The sequence below is a fragment of the Alosa sapidissima genome, chromosome 2 (genome assembly GCF_018492685.1).
Source record: "Alosa sapidissima isolate fAloSap1 chromosome 2, fAloSap1.pri, whole genome shotgun sequence".
Lineage (NCBI taxonomy): Eukaryota > Metazoa > Chordata > Actinopteri > Clupeiformes > Clupeidae > Alosa > Alosa sapidissima.
The window spans coordinates 28282885-28303270 of NC_055958.1; the positions used below are offsets into that span (position 1 = coordinate 28282885).

Consider the following 20386-nt stretch of genomic DNA (forward strand, 5'->3'; position numbering starts at 1 on the left):
AAAGAGGGACAGACAAAACAGATCCAGTGACCGCGCAGACGCAGTGTGAGTCAAAGTGGACTGAGCATGTTCCTTTAATATTAACTGAGTATCAACTGACCTCATCCAGGACTTTGGAACCTCCCCCAAAACATTCTTAGTTGAGCACACATTATGCAGTTTTACTCTTGATTGGCGGTTTAGAGTGGCTCTCTCTCTCTCTCTCTCTCTCTCTCTTTGTCACTTTGGCAACCAACACTGCTATAAACAGGAAGAACTGGCTACACTGGTCGACACTCTCAGTATGAAAACAATTCTGGTTATTCATTTTTCCCCTCTGCATTTCATCTGTGTCCACCCCTATACACTCTTCATGCAATCATCACCCACCCAGTTCTTTCTATTTATGTCAGGAGATAAATACTTATTAGTGGACATTTGTTCCACTATTTTCATTCTGTAGCTTCATTCTATTATAGTGCCACTTTGATATTGTGCCTACAGGAGATTTACAGAGACTTGGTAAACAGGGAGTTACCATTGCATCATGCAGCTCACTAAAACACTTAACAGTCTGTAACTAACTATTGTTTTAAAAACACAAACAAATGTAATAAAACATACTAACAAAAAAACACAATAAACACACAAACCACAGATATACATATAAAGAGTGTGGTTTACACCAATATGGTTTACACTAATAACAAACACTCCCTCTTGGCATTCTTTTATCTAATACCTCACAGACCAGTTAGACTACATTTTTTTATTCAAACCAACTCCCTACTCTTTTCCTGTCGTATTTGCTACAACATGAAACGACATATGGACTTTTAAAAAACATCACAATTTCTATATTCTATATTCCTGTGGAATAATCAATGGATTTTATGTTGGCACTGACTCTACCGACAACTCAGGAGATTCCTAATCAATTGAAAGCCTTTTCACGCTGTTCTCATATCCATCAGTGTTATCCTTCTCAGGTAGGTGAATAAGTATAGTTTGTAATTTTCAATATGCGGGATAATAGACTTCACAGCGTTCGGGTGGTTAAGTTAATGCACTTTGAGGAATAAAGGCCACTCAGCTTTATGTTGTGTGGCCACATTAGCCTACTTCCTCCAATGTTGTGCTATCCGAATTTTGTGTTGTCCATTATCCTGTAGTCATTAAAAAACAGTACATGTTATTTATGTCAATTTCAGTAATGCATTCTTAGATTGTTTTTGAATACATAAGCAGGAACTCAGAGTAAAATAGATATAGGAATGATTACATACAGTAATTAACCTTGTGTGACCTGGGCAGGTATATCGGGAAATGAGTTTTACTCTGTCCGTACTGCTGCTTCAGTTACTGTCTGTGAGCCACTCAGGTGAGTTCTTAGTGTTTTCCTTTTTAAAAACATATTACTGACAACTGACGTAACTGACTTAAAACGTATACTTATTGAACCATAGTCCATGTAAAATATAGACCCAAACGTGTGCACTCCTAATTTCCGCTGACACAGAAAACAACATTGAGCTAATGGTGACTTGGGGACAAACAATAATAGAAAATAAAAAGTCAACATTAATAAAAATCTGATTCATTTTAATTTCAAAGTATCTGCTTCGGTTTTGGATGCTTCAACTGGAAACTCTACAGTGTATAGGAACAGATTGAAAGGGTCTACAATCAGCTCCCTCTCCCTCTCATTCTCAGCAGCTCACTACTGCTTTAAACCTGATGCTGTTTCAACATTCATCCTTTTAGATGTCATCCAAAAATACACTTTGAGGAGTGGTTCTATTGAACTCATTGGACAGGTCCCAAATGTGCTTGTTGAGTCAGTCATGTGGACACGCAACAAAGACAAAGTTGCAGATTGGGATAAGGGAGACATGACGCCAACATATTATCCTACATTAGATAAGACTGAACTCAACATGGACACATGGGCTCTGACCCTCTCTGACCTGCAGCCTACATGTAATGGTCAATATGCACTTCAGATCAATGGTATAGAAACAGCCTCGTCTTTTCAACTGATTGTACTAGGTAAGAGTTTTTATACCTTTTTTGGTTTATTGAAAATTCTGTGTGAATCAAAATTCACCTGTAATGCCTATTTAAAATACTGAACATTTCATACAACACAAGGATTGTTGAATTACAATAACTCAGTTGTCACAATTTTAAAAATGCTTGGGTATTGATAAGTAAACTGTATACGCATATAAAGTAAATAGATAAATAATAGTCTATTGCTATTATAATGAATTTGAATGTTAAACACGTGTTATATGTATCGTCATCATGTGACTCTGGTGCGAATAGAAACTCAAACCAGATGAATAGCCTTTAAATGAAGTGTCGTTCGTATGCCTCCTCAGAATCTGTTTCTGGGCCAAACATCAGCCCAAACTGTGACCTGAGGAGCTGCAACTTGACCTGTCAAGGAGCAGGTATTGATCACACTGAGTACAGCTGGACTGATAACCGAGGGAGAAACGAGAGAGGATCTGTGCTTAAGGTGGAGAAGACTAAGGCACTCGACAGGGTCTACACCTGCAACTTCAGCAATCCAGTGAGCTGGAAAACAAGCAGCGTCAGAGAGAGAGAGCTGTTCCCTCCAGGTCAGATCACTCAACAACAAGCGTCTTTTTATGTTTTCAAAAGTAAAATCTCTAGAACAATGATTCCCTGTTCTTGAAAAGATAAACTCAATGTTACATCTTCAAGGGAGGGGTTGTGTTAAATGTCAATAATCCTGGTATTTTATTGTTGATCGTTTACTTTGCAGAAAATACAGATGCTAACCTGCATATCATCCTGGGATCTATCGTGGGATCTATCTTGGGCGGGGCTGTCCTGATAATCATAGCTGCAGCAACTGGAATTGCAGTGTACAAAAAGAGAAGTATGCATGATATGGTGTCCCTTCAAACACTGATGTTAGAAAGAATGTTAAAGAAGTGAATAAATTAGTAAAGTTGCCTGTCAGTTATGTGACAGTATTTATCAGTGAGAATTCCAACAAATTATTTCATTTGAACGATGCATTCAGTTAAGTTCTTAACTGTTTGATGCAGATGAAGCAAATGGAGAGGAAGAAACTAGGAGGGCCCAGCTGTCACAACAGCCATTACAACAACAGCCACTACAACAAGCAATTCAAATGTCACCAATTAAAAGTAAACAAAATAAATGATATAACGTTTTGTGAAATACAAAGAATCTATTTCTTTAGTACAGTGCAATATGAATGTAATTTATAATGGAAATTAGATGTTTTTAGAGTAACCATGTTCAACTTATAAGTAACAGTTATCAAAGTAGTAGGCTTTATTCAATCCAATTTTAAACATCATCAATTTGAGGTGCTCAGCTTGATGAGCTAATGGTCTTAGGCTAGATAGTGAAAAATGGAAAAGTCCTGAAGTGAAAAAATGTCAATGCTAGTGATAGGCCTGATGTTTTACCACAAACTACTAGTTATGCAAAAAAAAAATCCGATTTACATATGGTTTAACATAAGCCTTAAAAAACTGAAGCGGCATCTGCAGACTTTAGCTGCACAAAATTCAGCCCAAATTCGGGATCTTTTTTAATGGCTCCCGGCCTGTTAAAAGTATGAATAAGTGGGCCTTAAAGCAGAAAAGGTTTAAAACCCCTGATGTATGCAACATAATGCATTAATGTTATGGATATTGCTGTTTTGTTATTCATGTTAATGCAATAATGTATTATCTATCTAGTAGCATTGGCCATGCTTAATAATTCTTGTTTGATACATCTTTGTCAGATCACACTCAGGATGGAGAAGGAGATGGAGAAGACAAACAACATGAAACCCAGAAGCTCCTGTCAGCACCTGAGGGAAATAGACCTAATGGAGAAGGTCATTACTTGCTCATCATGCCAGTCTATTGATTCAATATCAGGATTACGTGCAGCCTGACGAGCTGCACGTAAAGATGTAGGGTCAGAGAATTTACCATTGGCAGTGCTCAATCCGAGGGGCGGGATAAACGGTCGTCTTTTAAATTTCCTCTGCACGTAATAGGATAGCGCTACAACTCATGAGTCCCATGCATTTTCTCACCAGCGAAGCTAGTTGGCTAGTTGATCAAACTTTTGCCAATTTAAAAAAAGCTTAACTCGAGTCGCGATTCAAAGACTGCTGTTCGCCAGGAGTAGCATCCATCTTCTTTGTTTTCAAGTAGCAGGAAATTCACGCGGAACCATCGCCGACTCTATACACGATGTGATTAGCCTGATAGAAGTTTCACTACTACCCTCGCTGCAAATTACATTTGCTGCCGCTAGGGTGCGTCTAGATTTCTAGGCTCGATTACGTGCAGTCTTTCTTTGATTAATTGTAATCATCCCATGTTGTTGTTTTTTTTTTTGTTTTTTTTCTCACATCTACATATTAACATTATAACATGCAGTAGTGTATTTACGTGTAATGTATCTTGTCAGATGCTCAGGATGGACCAGAGCCAGCATCAGCAGATGAAGAGGACTGTATATGAAAATGTAGTGCTACCACCACAGGGAAATGATGGAGGTGAACATCATAATTTTCTTTTTTTTTTCAAAATGTATTAAGGGAGTATATTGTTTCAATATTATTCACCCTTGCATGTCTCGTTACTTTGGCCCTCAATTTCAATTGTTTCCCAGCTGGAATATCTTGGGGTGAGCTTCTAAAAACACAAGCCGCTCAAAGTTAAAAATAGTTACATTTTCTATGTTTTATATATTTTATATAATAATAGGTCGTAGCTGCTTGCCTTAGCTATGTCAGGGAGCTAGCTGTATAACTAAATATAATGTATCATAAAACATCAGTTTCCACGTTGTATGTTTTTAACACAGTACTTTGGAATACTCACATTTTTGTGTCAGTGAGAATGCCACCTTAAGTGTTGACTGTTATCCTAAAGAGAATACATTGACTGAAATATGCAGTAAGCCCACATAGTACATCCACAGTACAGACAAAAAAGTTAAATCTGTGTAATGATAAAATTGTCACTAATATAGCAAAGGTGCAAAACAACAGTCAGAGACTTAGATGAAGCAAACAGTGAAATGCATTTTAGACCTCTATTATTAATAAAGAATATATCGGACATACATGCATTCAAAAAAGCTCCTTTCGTAAGCACTACTTGCCCCACTTATTAGCATAGCATTACCAATAGTATTTCATTGGAATAATTACAGTATTATATGCAATCTGATCCATATTCAATGGTGAACAATATCTCATGACCAGCCTTCTTCATCTACCTTTTCAGATGCTGTACTGTATGTGAGGTGAATGCAATGCTATAAAAGAGCCAGATCCATTGAGGTTCATTACCCAATATTTAAGTACCGGTACTGTTAAGTATCAAAGACTTGACCCACGTTTTCAAAGTACTGTATTTCAAACAGTGGTGTGACATACAAGCACCAACAAAGGGATGTTGTCCTGTGATTTGTCCTGCTTTGTTGAACAATACCAAAGGTGCTATTTCTGTTCAGAACTGGATTTATTGTCACGCTAGCTGTGGATGCATGAAAGATGGACCTCATGAAATTCACACACTATACACTTTTCTAAAATAGCTAGATTTGTGCCCAGTATGACCTCTTGTAAACTTTTAGTAGGGAGAGTGACTCTTAAATGATTTCAAGATTATGTGCAATGAAACAACAATGCAACAATGCCCAAACTCTTCGTGAGGAAGGGTCAGTATTACATGCTGCAAATGCAAACAAAAGTGTAAAACGCAACGTCAGTGTGAGGTCACATCTGAGGAGCGATGGGCTGAGGCTCTCCCCAGCGGAGCAGCCACGGAGTGACCAGAAACCAGGCAAGAGCGCAAGAGGGTCAGAGGGCGTCCATTACCCAGGAGGTCTTCTTATAGGACCACCCATTACTCCCAGCACCAATGGGCACACTCCATGATCTGCAGATTGATAACAAGGCAGCACAGACCAAAGGGCAGAGCCCCAACAGGCATTAGAAAAAGTGTGATACTAGGAATGACTAGCAGGGCCTTAACAGTATCAGTATTGTATGAAGGGTCAGTTACATGCTGCAAATGCTGATGTCATCACATTAATGAAGAATGATTTAGAATATACATTTGTGTGACACAACGGGGCTTTATTTCTTAAAGTGTGCTAGTTCATATACATATTTAAAATGTAAGATTTTTTAAATGTGTACACTTGTAAGTTATTATTATTATTGTATATTCTTTTATTTTGACATGATTTTCTTTTATCCTTCCAGTATTTGATTGAAAGATTAAATCTGTCCATCTATATCTAATTCCAACATTGGTCATTGGATTTATTACTCACAAAGTGTTTGAAGATTATAAACCTTAAACCTTATACAGTATTTACCAGTGGTGAGCAGTGGTTATAGCCTTCCCACCACAGCTGATGGATAACCAAGCCTAATTAATAACATGAGGCAGAGGCAGTACTCCACAGCAATGCACATTGGCTGGACACAGACAGCAATTATCTCTTCATGATCCGCTAGCTGCCCAATCCGTGAATCCATCGTTAAAAAAAAAAGGTCTCTGTAGCCATCCCAGGTTTTCGAAAACTGGATACAAAGAAAGTGGGGACAGCCTGTCCCCTGAAACAAAAACAAATCCCTATGTGGAATTTCTCTGGGAATATGGAAATGAGGGGTGAGACACATCTCTAGTGTGTTTTGTTGGGTCCTTGATTAAAATATAATGTATTGTATGTTGTTGACAAAAGCATCTGCTAATGAATTTAAACATCAACAAATGCGACTTCCTGCGCCATCGCTAACTGCACCTTTAATAACATGAGGCAGTATTCCACAGCAGTGTACAGTGGCTAGAGACAGAACATGTGCTGTAGGCTACCCAACATCCAATGTTTCACCCCATTTGCCTGTGTAGCAGAAATATGCTCTGCCACTCTCTGTTATTTGTGTTTTTTCTGCTAACTTTGACCCTAAGGACCAATAATTGGAGGGTCTGCTCTGCCGGAAACATTGCAGTAAAACATTGTGGCCATTTTAGTGTATATACCATTCATTTTTTAATAGAAAATTTTGGAAAATGAAATTTTCTCAAGTCCTCAGTGGGTTGGGTAAGCTGTCAATAAATGCATTCCAGATGCACAGAACACATGTGGCGACAACATCCAATGACAAAATAACTGTTAAAACACATTTCTACTAGCCTGGAAAATCCAGACCCTGATAATCTAGAAAGATTAAGGGTCTGGCAAAGAACAATGTAATGGCCCAACTCGAGGGGCGGCAACAAGCATGCATTTAAAAATCTCACTGCACGCAATTGGATAACACTAGACCATGTTTACTCTGAATGATTTCGGACTTCGACGCAATCGGATAACACTACGAAAAATTAGAGATGCACCGATTGCAATTTTCTGGGCCGATACCGATTTCCGATTTTTCATAGAGTTTGACCTGCCGATACCGATTTTAGCCGATTCCGATTTCATTTCTTCTAACCATTTTACAGCACACACACAAATAGTTATTTTCTATCTTTTCTTTGATAGAACATGTTAATATAGACGTGTAATCAACTTATCAATGATGAAATGGCTGTTAAAAAAAAATGGAACCGGTGAGCAGACAGATTCTTTTTCAAGTCTAACTTCAGATGCAGTAGGCTATCAAATTATGGATTAAGTTATGGAACACCCATTTTATGCTTCTCACATCCAATATCCAACTAAAGATTTAAGAACAATTTTCATGATACATTTGAACATACTACCATGTAACATATTTTAATATGCATTGATGAATTTATGGGAGGGCGAGGGAAAAGTGGTAGCAGCCTAGGCTATCACGCAAACACAGGGGAGAAGTGCTAATAGCGATTAGGTGCTCCACCATATGAAAACAGTGCACGTCTGTTTTGCGGTGAAAAAATTAAATCCAAATTCCGGTTAAATGCATCAATTAGGCTATAGAAACTTTCAGAGACCGACTGATTCAGTATTCAGAGTATCAGTTTTCTTCATTGTAGGCTACTATGTCAAAAGCAACTTTAACGTTTGTTTGCCTTTCTAATAGGCTATTTGTTCACTTTCACGACATCCACTTCTCAATCTGCTAGACTAGGGTATTTTAAGGCATAGCCGCAGTCTACGTGCAGTAAATAGTTAGAGTATTTTTTTTTTCAGTGGAGTAGAACTACTAGGGCTACTGTATGTCGCTGCTTGTTGACATCTTTGATTATTTTTAATATCGCAGTCGTTTATCTCCGTTCAGCAGGCTTGTGGTTCAGCTGTGGGCACGCAAATAGCGGCAGTGACGGGCGGTGATGAGCGATGTTTACGTAGCCTAATGAAGTGACAGCTTAGTAAATTCCACGCAGTAGGCCAATGGTAAAGCACAGCGTTTGCTGCATAGAAAAACTCACTAGCCTATTAGCGCTTTCTTTGTAGCTCTACATCCAGCCCTGAGTGTTGGCCTGGTTGCTAGCTTCTTCAAACTTTGAAAACTCAGCTGGGTGTTGTTACAAATGCGGCGCACGAGTGTATTTGACCGGCATAAAATCGGCATGTCTCAGACTGACCGGCCGGTCGCCGGTCATGGCCGATCACGTGAAAATCGGCCGATTCCGGTCACCAGCCGATCTATCGGTGCATCTCTACGAAAAATGTGTACTGTCCTAATGTTGCAGCGCTGTCTTCATCCGTTCCATTGTGCTCTCGCGAGAACTCTGGATTTCCAGGGTACATTTCTACATGATTTTGGCTCAATTTAATGCAAAAAAAAAAAAAGAATTTTTTCCAGTATTTTTATCTTTACTTCATTGGCAATCAACTATTCCCCCAAGTTATTACATCAGTCAGCATACAATTCTTTTCACCAAATAGTATACTCGTTCCACAGAAAAATGAAAAGAGGCTCAGAACTTCAGTAGAATTTTAGACTACTCTCAAAATTCTGAAAAACATGCTGGATATTTAGCATCATGGCACACTTACACACATACATACACACACACACACACACACACACACACACACACACACACACACGATCTAAGTAATTTGAATGAGTTTGGAACAACCAACCAACTTTACTGTGAGAAACATGAGGAGGCAGATACCAGAATGTTTTCTCACATTGCATACTCAGTACAATTTCTGCACCACAAATGGGCTGTAGTGGTTGCAGTAAAAAGAGTGAAAGTATTTGGTATCATTTGAATCATCATTTTATGGACCGATGATTACTGTCCAAAATCTTATGCTAGCACATCTGGATATCACCCAATATCTCCAATGCCGGTGGAAAGATCCACATCAAACCTGTATACTTACTCACTATAAGGGATCAATGAACTGATTGGGTACACAAGGTCTTGGGGTGAAAGATCAAGGTCGCATGGGGTCACACAAATGTACAGTGTTTGGTATCTCCAAAGCCAATCGATGGATCTTCATTAAACTTAACACAGTTATTCATCAAGCCTAAATGAACTGATAGGTACTCAAGGTCAAAGGTTATGGTCTAATTCGTTTCCTGTCATAAAAGTTTATGGCTGACAATCAACAAGTCCATTTAGAGAGTACTCATTAGAGAATAAACTTATGTTACTGAAGTACACTGTTGCTGTTTTAAGTTTTTTTATTTATGTAATAGATGCAGCTTGTAATTGCAACACTTAATAACTCCTACAAATGTCCTTTAAAATAAAAAACTATTACTTTTAAACCTGGGACTTACCCAGAAGTTCTCATTTTAATTCAAAATCATGTAGTCTGAAGATGACAGCTGAAGATTTCTATTGCCTCTTACGTAAATTCCCCACCGAAATTAATGGGATTTTATGGATTTAGGTGAAAAAGTGTACACCTAATATATTTTAGGTCTGTACCATGAAGGTAAAACAGATTCAACCATATAAACCATATATTTTCTGAAAGCTTATACCCTCAGGATGTGATCTACCATGACATGTCCCATTCTCCTCATGTATAATACATTGGGTATAGGTAAATTGGATGTACAGTATAGCTAATATGTTTTGGGCTGTGCCATTTAGGGAGAACTGATTCAACCACTTAACCAAATATTGTCTGAAAGTATATACCCTCAAATGTGAACTAACATGGGTTTTGACATTTCCCACCCTCCTCATGACTTTAGTGCTCATGCGTAGTACATTGGGTATAGGTCAATTGGATGTATGGCGATCTACCTAGTGCTCTACTAAGCTTCAGCTGTCAGTCCCACTGATATCCATGATGCATTTTTGTGTTATAGACACATATCGTCATCAGAAAATAATAATAAAGTTTGGAGCCCTCAGTTGGCACCAATTGGACCAAAATGGGCCTCTGGCTCATAGACATGGAATTGTTTTCATTTCCCCTGGTTTAAAAGAGGGCCTTGGAGTAAAAGGCTAAACCTATTGACATTGATAATAATCTTGCTATACAGAAAATAAAGTTTTCTTTAATAATTCTCTTGTCTTGAGAAAACTTTGCAAACGTTGTGTAAACACTAATGCCACGAACAACGTAATGCGTCAATTGATTTGACTCTGCCTGCTATAGCCTCATATAACTTTGTACGAATTTGACCTTTACCTTTGCTCCATGGTCTTTAGTACCCACTCTGTGCATGTAGGCTTTATTAAATGCGTTAGGTTTCATGAAGATCCTTCAATCTGGTTGGGAGATATCATGCCAACACTATATTTCGAGTATGACCTCATTTGACCTTGACCTTTGATCAGTTCATCAAGCTCTTATAATGAGTAAGTATAATAAGTTTGATGAAGATCATCTTACCAGCTTGGGAGATACTGTCTATCATGATGTTCTGACATATAATTTGGCCCAGTATCCATTGTATTATGGTACAAAAGAAAGCCCTCTATTTTTTTCCCATCTCTATGTGAGCATCAAATCAAATAATGTACCGTATTTTCCGCACTATAAGTCGCACCGGAGTATAAGTCGCACCAGTCAAAAAATGTGTCATGAAGAGGAAAAAAACATATATATAAATATATATATGTTGCACCTGAGTCGCAGGGCCAGCCAAACTATGAAAAAAAGTGTGACTTATAGTCCGGAAAATACAGTAAGTCATTTTGCAGTATTATATTTCTTGTATTATTTATTGCTGTATTATATTTCCTATATTTCCGGCAGATCAGACCCTCCAATTATTGGTTCGTAGGGTCAAAGTTAACAGAAAAAGCACAAATAATAAGTATGGCAGACTATGTCAGGTTCAACCCATTTTTGAGATTTTGGCTCCCCGACTAATAGGACATGAATCAAGCTGGCGCCAAGTCTTTCTGAAAGATATGGGAAGATAGGCTACCTCAGATTAGCCTACATGTGTAACCTAGGAAAGTGTATTTTCCGCTCTTTCAATGGGTTGTCAGTTTGTTTTTAGCACTAATGATTGCGGAGATATTCAAGCAGTTTAACACCATGGGATTTCCTTTTTTAACGTTTGTGCTCACTTTTAGAAAGAAGTTTATTAGTAGTTGTTTTCTATCATTTTTCACAACAATTAGCAGCCGCAGGCCACTACTAGCGATGCTCAACTACATTCACACAAAATAAGATTCCTTATGAATCGTTGTGCAGGCGGACTAAACCATTTTGGGCTTTAGCAAGGGAGAGTGAGAGTGACCTTAGACCAGGGGTGTCAAACTCATATTAGGGAGTGGGCTAGATTTGTTGCAATGAGACCTCGTGGGGGACCGTCATTGTCATGGTCCTTATCATTTTTCTGCATGGGTATCAGAGTGTTATTTGATGATATCACTTATGAGCAATCAAGTACAAATAATGTACTACTGTCATATAGGCTACTGCTCTTTCTCTCTTGAAATGCAATACTTCCATGTTAGTTTTTCCGGTTCTTTCTTCCTGAGGATGGTTTGTAGTGCTAGGTTTAATCAATTCAATTCAATTCAATTCAATTCATAAAGATATTGCTTATTACACATTGTTGAAGACAACTGGATGTGAATATCTTTTTTTCTCGTTTTCCCTTCTTACCAAAAAACATCTGGGGGGCCGTAGGAAACCTGCTGGTGGGCCTGATCTGGCCCCTGGGCCTTATGTTTGACACCCCTGCTTAGACAGTCTTCACTATTTTCTGTATACAAAATTCAGTCAGTCAAACTTTACATTTAGGCTGACATTCATTTTGACATTTAATTTGGAAATGAAAATATTCAGGTAAATCCATTGGGGCCCTAGTAATCAGTCCCACTTTTCCCCCAGTCCAACGCCCTGGGATCTGCTAAACTCCTTTCCAAATACAGTTTCTCTCTGAAACTCAACATGGGCCTGCCTGCCTTAACTGCCTGTGAGCAGCTTTTCAGTTGTGCTGGATTACTGTTCACTGCAAAGCGAGCAAGGATGAGCGTGATTTTTCACATAGATCTCCGTTTCCCGAGGTCACCAAGTAGGCTACTGTCGGTACGAAAAAAAAACCCCGAAAACTAAACTAAAATTACCCAAATGAAAATGTACTCAAGTAAAGGTAAAAAGTAGTTAATTTAAAATGTACTTGAAGTTAAAGTTACTTTGTTTTGGGGGGGGGGTTATGAAAACCCCCCAAAAACAATCGGTTTTACCTAGCTCGAGTTGCTGCAGCCAGCAGCTAAGGTAGCCAAGCAGCTACAGCGCTACATTCTGGGGGCATTAACATGGAGGCTAACGAAGACGCACTGTTCATGATAATAATCCTAAAGATGTTAACACTCCCAGTCCACACTGACTCACACTGCGTCTGCGCCAGAGGTGGACGAAGTACACAATTCCTTTACTTAAGTGAAAGTATACTGTAGATACCCCATGCCAAATATTACTCCAAAACAAGTGAAAGTTGCTAAGTCAGAATTTAACATAAGTTGAAGTACAGAAGTACTTGCTTTTTAAAAAAAAAAAAAAAGTATTCAGAAGTAAGTATTTGTCCTTTTTAATGTGTTGTAATGTAATGTTTATTTGGTCATTAATGGGGTACATCTTTTGGTCAGTCATAGGCAGAGGCGGACAGAGTACACAGCTTCATTACTTGAGTAAAAGTACAGATACCCTTTGCTCAATTTTACTCAAGTACAAGTAAAAGTACAACAGTCAGATGTCTACTTAAGTAAAAGTACTGAAGTACTTGTTTTTAAAAGTACTTGAGTATCAAGAGTACAAGAGTAGCCTACATTTTCTAAATATTTCATTACTACTGCCACAGTGCTTACATGTATGTACAGAAACATCCTACATGGAGTTATGAAAAATGTTAATGTTAATACCTTGGAGAATGTAAAAGGAATTTAAGTAAAATCAAGTCATTTTCATCTTTCTACCATGTTGCCAGGGATGGGCAGTATTTCTAATACATGTATTTAAAATACGTATTTCAAATACAAAATACTATTTTGTAATTGAAACACTTGAAGTGAAAACTATCATTAACTTGTTCAGAAAATTGAAAAGTTGGTCGTGTGTATCGCCGGGCTTGGGCACCATTACAGTGACACACATCTCTAACATCCTAACATGAATGCCTGTTGGTCATATGCAAGTTGCAACCTACATGTCTGTGAGGTTGGGACAGTATTCTGATGGAATCACAGGCTAGGCCTGTTGTCTTCACCTTTGTTTTACCTCTTCCCTTTTATCTATATGAACTTCACACACAACTTTTGGACAGTTTTGCTTTTAACCATCAGATTTAAACCAGTATCATCCTCAGATGGAGGTTTGAAGGGAGAGAGAGAAGGAGAGAGAGAGAGACAGAGAGAGAGTGATAACATAGCTGATAAGAGATCCCTAATGGAGTGCTGCTAGACTCACTGTGAGCATTCAGTTCTCCTGTGTGTTTATTGGGCTGTCCCACTCTTGGTCTAGCCTGGATTATTGGTCAACATCCTGTCACGAATACTTGATGCATGATGCACTGTGCTAGTGACGGTAGTTTCGCCAGAGCTAATAGGCTTGTTCTACTTGATGCAGATCTGCACATCTGACTTGATGTGATGCATGCTGGGTTGAACACAATGCATACTGGGATAGACGCAGTGCATACTGGTTAGAAATCCTGTCTGACTTCTGACAGCCGGAGAGGAACTTACCACCGTGTCACCATATCACATGACTTTAAAATCCCGCGGGAGTCTGAGCCAAAGTCAGTTTGTGCAGTTGGTTTTCCTCGGCTACACCAACATGGAACCGCCTCTGTTACGACATACCTTTCTCCTAATTGGTGTTCAGGCTTACAGACCAAAAATTCTAGAGCGGATCATCTTTGGTTCAAATCTTGTTAACCGTTAGTAGATTTGTGTGGTTTCTTCTTCACATCAAATGGCATTTAATCTCCATCTCAATATCTTTCTGTGAATTCTTTTCATGGTTGAGTTACAGGTGCTAAGCAACTTTGGGTGTGAAAGTAATAAGCAATCAGCAGTTCATTTTCGCCAAGATTGGAGACCAAAGCTCTCCCAACACTGCTATAAACAGGAAGAACTGGCTACACTGGTCGACACTCTCAATATGAAAACAATCCTGGGTATTCATTTTTCCCCTCTGCATTTCATCTGTGTCCACCCCTACACACTCCCCATCCAATCATCACCCACCCAGTTCTTTCTGTTTATGTCAGGAGATACATACTACTACCAGAAAGACTCAGTAGACAGAATAGAATCAGTTGACAATTTAATTAGTAAAGGAACGGCATGGATGCAAGCATGGTAGAGTCCTGAATAGGTAACGGTCTTTGGCGTAGGCCCCGTCTCGGATCCGTCCAGCGATGAGCGGATCTCGTCTCCTGCCGATGGATGAAGGCAGGGGCGGGGAGCCTACCTCCCCACGACGAGACGGGGACCAACTGGTGGCGGTGGCTGAAGGACGATGATGTGGTAGGCAGACCGTGCCCGATGGACGTGGACTGCTGGCAGAGGTGGCTGGAGGGGAGGTGGAGGGGACGTCAAAGTCGGCGTACTGAGAAGCAAAAGCAGTGTTAGGTGGAACATATTTAAAGAGCCCACTGAATTCCCATAGGCTAGCGCTGATTGAATGAGTGAATGATCAGATTGCAGGGCTTTCCCGAAAAGTAGGCAAAGCTATGATTGGCTCCATGTAAGCATGGGAGGAGTAAAGCTACACTACGAGTCTTCCTAGTAGAACTTTCGCTGAAGCTATCATTTATTACACATTTGTTCCACTATTTTCATTCTGTAGCTTCATTCTATTTGTATAGTGCCACTTTGATATTGTGCCTACAGGAAATTTACAGAAACTTGGTAAGCAGGGAGTTCAATACCATTGCAAGATGAAGCTCTCTGAAACACTTAACTGTCTGTAACTAGTTATTGTTTTAAAAACACACAAAAAATATAATAAAACATACTCATAAAAAACATAATAAACACACAAACCATAGATATAGTTTTCTTCAACAATACCAGATTACACAGTTAAAGAGTGTGGTTTACACTAATAGCAGACACTCCCCCTTAGCATTCCTCACAGACCGGTTAGACTACATTTTTTATTCAAACCAACTCCGTACTCTTTTCCTTTCCCATTTGCTACGACACAACATATGGACTTTTAAGAAACATCACAATTTCTATATTCTATATTCCTGTGGAATAATCAATGGATTGTATGTTGGCACTGACAAGTCTACTCTCTACTGACAACTCAGGAGATTCCTAATGAAATGAAAGCCTTTGCACACAGCCTTTCATTTCCATCAGTGTTATCCTTCTCAGGTAGGTGAATGAGTATAGTTTGTAATTTTCAATATGCGCGATAACAGACATTCGGGTCATTAAGTTAATGCACTTTGAGGCGTAAAGGCCACTCAACTTTGCGTCGTGGCCGCATTAGGCTACCTCCTCCAACGTTTATTAACTTTTGCTATCCGAATTCTGTTGTCTATTATCCCTTACATATGCATTAACAACAGTACATATGATTTCTGTCATTTTCAGTAATGCATTCTCAGATTGTTTCGAAATACATAAGCAGGAACTAAATGTAAAGGGACACCAGGCAAGCCTGATGCTTTTGATGAAACTCCCCCTAGGATACGTGTGCGAGCCCTCGCTCGGTCTGAAGCTCTTTTCCTTTTCTTTGCACCTTATCAAGGGTTTTCGCTGCTTCTTCGCCGGCTCAGTCATTATACACACGTCACTCTGTGCTGTGCCTCTGTGCTGGCGATGCAGGATGTAAAATTATCCTGCTTCTCAAGATGTCTGAGACTTTGTGAGACTGAAGGTCGGCAGGTACAATACACTGAACTTGCAAGCGGGATATTCTTCCTACAGGCAGCAGGGGCGGGCGAGAGAGTCTTCATTCGCCCTGTAATGTGTCATTTAACCATATATCGACTTACGAAGATGATTAATTAACACGAAAATGTTGCCTGGTGTCCCTTTAATGAGAGGGAAAAAGATACAATTAGGAATCATTACATAACTAACCTTGTGTCACCTGGCAGGTATATCGGGAAATGAGTTTTACTCTGTCCGTACTGCTGCTTCAGTTACTGTCCGTCACCCACTCAGGTGAGTTCTTAGTGTTTTACTGTTTAGAAACATATTACTGACAACTGACCACATGAAATGATTTGCCCACCTCAAATGCAGTTCAAAGTGGCAAAGCTTTTGCATACCTCAGTGGTTTTAGAAGAAATACCGCCCCAAATGCAAAATAAGAATAGATTGTGTGGATTTTCTTATTGGTATGACAGGCAGATCAGCAGGGACAGGGATAAGGACATGAATAGGGAAAAAGATGGGGCCAGTGTTTTGTGACAAATTGTGACATAACCAGGTTTTAAAACGTGTTAACTCTTCCCTACTTATTAAACTATAGTCCATGGGAAATTTAGACCCTTTCAACTGCATAGCGCACAAACATGCACTCTTAAGGCATTTCCGCTGGCATAGAAAACAACATTGAGCTAATGGTAACTTAGCTAAAAATTGAAAACAAAAAGTCAAAATTTTGTAGAGCATTATAATGAAGTCTGATTCATTTTAGTTTCAAAGTATCTGCATTGGTTTTGGATGCTTCAACTGGAACCTCTAGGAACAAATCGAAAGGGTCTACAGTCAGCTCCCTCTCCCTCACCCTCTTAGCAGCTCACTACTGCTCTAAACCCTGATGCTGTTTTAATATTCATCCTTTTAGATGTCATCCAAAAATACACTTTGATGAGTGGTTCTATTGAACTCATTGGACAGGTCCCAAATATGCTTGTTAAGTCAGTCGTGTGGACATGGAACAAAGACAAAGTTGCAGAATGGGATAAGGGAGACATGACGCCAACATATTATCCTACATTAAATAAGACTGAACTCAACATGGACACATGGGCTCTGACCCTCTCTGACCTGCAGCCTACATGTAATGGTCAATATGCGCTTCAGATCAATGGTATAGAAACAGCCACGTCTTTTCAACTGATTGTACTAGGTAAGAGTTTTTATTTCTTTTTTTTTGATTTATTGAAATGTCTGTGTGAATCTAAATTCACTCGTAATGCTTACATTTAAAAACTGAACATTTCATCCATCGCAAGGATCCTGTATTTTTCGACTTACAATAACTAAGTTGTCACACTTTAAAATGCTTGGGTATTGATAGGCAAACTGTATAAGCATATGATGTAAATAGATAAATAATAGTCTATTGCTATGATAATGAATTTGAATGTTAAACAGGTGTCATACAGTATGTATTGTCATCAGTATGTAAAGTAAAATGTTATCTGTGAAAATAAATCTGTGTAATTGTGACTGGTGTGAATAAAAACTCAAACCAGATGAATAGCCTTTAAATTAAGTGTCATTCATATGCCTCCTCAGAATCTGTTTCTGGGCCAAACATCAGCACAAACTGTGACCAGAGGAGCTGCAACTTGACCTGTCAAGGAGCAGGTATTGATCACACTGAGTACAGCTGGACTGATAACCGAGGGAGAAACGAGAGAGGATCTGTGCTAAAGGTGGAGAAGACTAAGGGACTCGACAGGGTCTACACCTGCAACTTCAGCAATCCAGTGAGCTGGAATACAAGCAGCGTCAGAGAGAGAGAGCTGTTCCCTCCAGGTCAGCTCACTCAACAACAAGCGTCTTTTTATGTTTTCAAAAGTAAAAATCTCTAGAACAATGATTCCCTGCTCTTGACAACATAAACTCAATGTTATATCTTCAATGGAGGGGTGTCAAGGGAGTAACGTGTTAAATGTTGATAATCCTGGTATTTTATATTGAGAACATGTTGATCGTTTACTTTGCAGAAAGTACAGATGCTAACCTGTACATTATCCTGGGATCTATGGGCGGGGCTGTCCTCATAGCTGCAGCTATTGGAATCGCAGTGTACATCAAAAAGAGAAGTATACATGATATGGTGTCCGTGTCCGTTCAAACACTGATGGTAGAAAGAAGTTAATAAATGAGTAAACTTTCCTCTGTCAATTATGTGACAGTATTTATCAGTGAGAATTCTAACAAATTCTTTCATTTGAACGATGCATTCAGTTAAGTTGTTAACTGTTTCATGCAAACCTAAAATAACATGGAGTTTTAAATCCAGAAGTGCCGGATGGAGAAGAGCAGGGTGGACAAGTGCCGGGTGGAAAAGAGCCAGGATCAGCAGATGAAGCGAATGGAGAGGATGAAAACAGGAGGTTCCTGCCATCACAACAGCCATTACAACAACAGGCACTGCAACAACAAGGAATTCAAATGTCACGAATTGAAAATACCGGTAAACAAAATAAATTAGAAAACATTACGTTTTGTGAAATACAAAGAATTTATTTCTTTAGTAGAGTACAATATTAATCTAATATAATTTATAATGGAAATGAGATGTTTTAGACTAGGGTAAACATGTTGAATTTATAACTAACAGTTATCAAAGTAGTAGGCTATATTATTCAATCCAATTTTAAACAACATCATCAATTTGAGGTGCTCTATGCTGTGCTGTATGAATGTAAACAATATATGTAATTCTTCATGACAAGCTTTCTTCATCTACCTTTTCAGATGCTGTATGTGAGATGAACGCAATGGCATAAAAGAGCCAGATCCATTGAGGGCCATTACCCAATATTTAAGTACCGGTACTGTTACGTATCAAAGACTTGACCCACGTTTTTGAAGTACTGCAGTGGTGTGACATCCGAGCAGCCACAAAAATATTTTGTCCTGTGATTTGTCCTGCTTTGTTGAACAATACCAAAGGTGCTATTTCTGTCAGAACTGGATTTATTGTCACACTAGCTGTGGATGCATGAAAGATAGATCTTCTCATGAAATACACACACTATACACTTTTCTAAAATCGCTAGATTTGTGCCCATGTGACTTTTACCTCTTGTAAACTCTTAATAGGGAGAGTGATTCCTAAATGATTTCATGATTGTGTGTATTCTAGGGCAAATATAATGGGATGACAATTAAACGATAATGCAACGATGCCCAAACTCTTTGTGAGGAAGGGTCAGTGGTTACATGATGCAAATGCTGCTGTCATCACATTAATGAAGAATGATTTAGACTATATGTTTGTGTGACACGTAGGGGTTTTATTTCTTAAAGAGTGCTATATACATGTTTAAAATGTAAGATTGTTTAAATGTGTACACTTGTAAGTTATCCAGTATGTATCATTTTATTGTATATTCTTTTATTTTGACATGGTTTTCTTTTATCCTTCCAGCATTTGATTGAAAGATTAAATCTATCCATCTATATCTAATTCCAACATTGGTCAGTGGATTTATTACTCACAACGTGTTTGAAGATTATAAACCTTATACAGTATTTACCAGTGGTGAGCAGTGGTTGTAACCTTGGCACTGCAGCCGATGGATAACCAAGCCTAATTAGTGACATGAGGCAGTACTCCACAGCAATGCACATTGGCTGGACACAGACCACCACAACGTGTGCTGAATGCTGTGCCCTCTCATGCCACAGCTCTCTGTTGGTTGTAGCCTTGCCATAGCAGCCATTGGATAACCAAGCCTAATTATATATTTTGGCCCTTGGTTAAAATGTAATATATGTTATTTTGGACAATAGCGTCTGCTAAACATAAACATAATCAACTGTGACTTCCTGCTCCATCACTGACTGCCACGTTAATAACATGAGGCAGTATTCCAGAGCAGTGTACATTGTCTAGAGACATACAGTATGTGTTGCATGCTGTAGACTACCCAACATCCCGAATGTTTTGCCCCATTTGCCTGTGTAGCAGAGAGTATGTTCTATCTATTCTGTTATGCCCCCCCCCCCCCCCCGAGTAACCCATTGGTTTAGTCCAACTAGGTATGCCTTGACTGGCTATGATGGACACCTGGACAAGT

At 39.0% G+C, this 20386-nt stretch overlaps 1 protein-coding gene across 7 annotated transcripts; it reads left to right on the plus strand.

Moving 5' to 3' along the window:
- The first annotated feature begins 650 nt into the window (after positions 1-650).
- On the plus strand, positions 651-19773 carry LOC121700756. Of its 7 annotated transcripts, XM_042083980.1 has the most exons (10): positions 651-968; positions 1294-1360; positions 1744-2028; positions 2364-2606; positions 2774-2890; positions 3063-3164; positions 3776-3871; positions 4456-4471; positions 18647-18774; positions 19059-19773. In XM_042083980.1, exons 1-10 carry the CDS (start codon positions 864-866, stop codon positions 19088-19090), a joined length of 1191 nt encoding a protein of 396 aa, XP_041939914.1. In that variant the 5' UTR covers positions 651-863; the 3' UTR covers positions 19091-19773. The 7 variants fall into 7 exon arrangements, 6 of the variants coding, with proteins under 6 accessions (XP_041939914.1, XP_041939907.1, XP_041939902.1 ...); XM_042083973.1 differs by lacking the exon at positions 18647-18774 and having other exon boundaries at positions 657-968; positions 1594-2028; positions 4456-4543; XM_042083968.1 differs by lacking the exons at positions 18647-18774; positions 19059-19773 and adding an exon at positions 5280-6269 and having other exon boundaries at positions 658-968; positions 1594-2028; positions 4456-4543.
- The last annotated feature ends 613 nt before the right edge of the window (positions 19774-20386 follow it).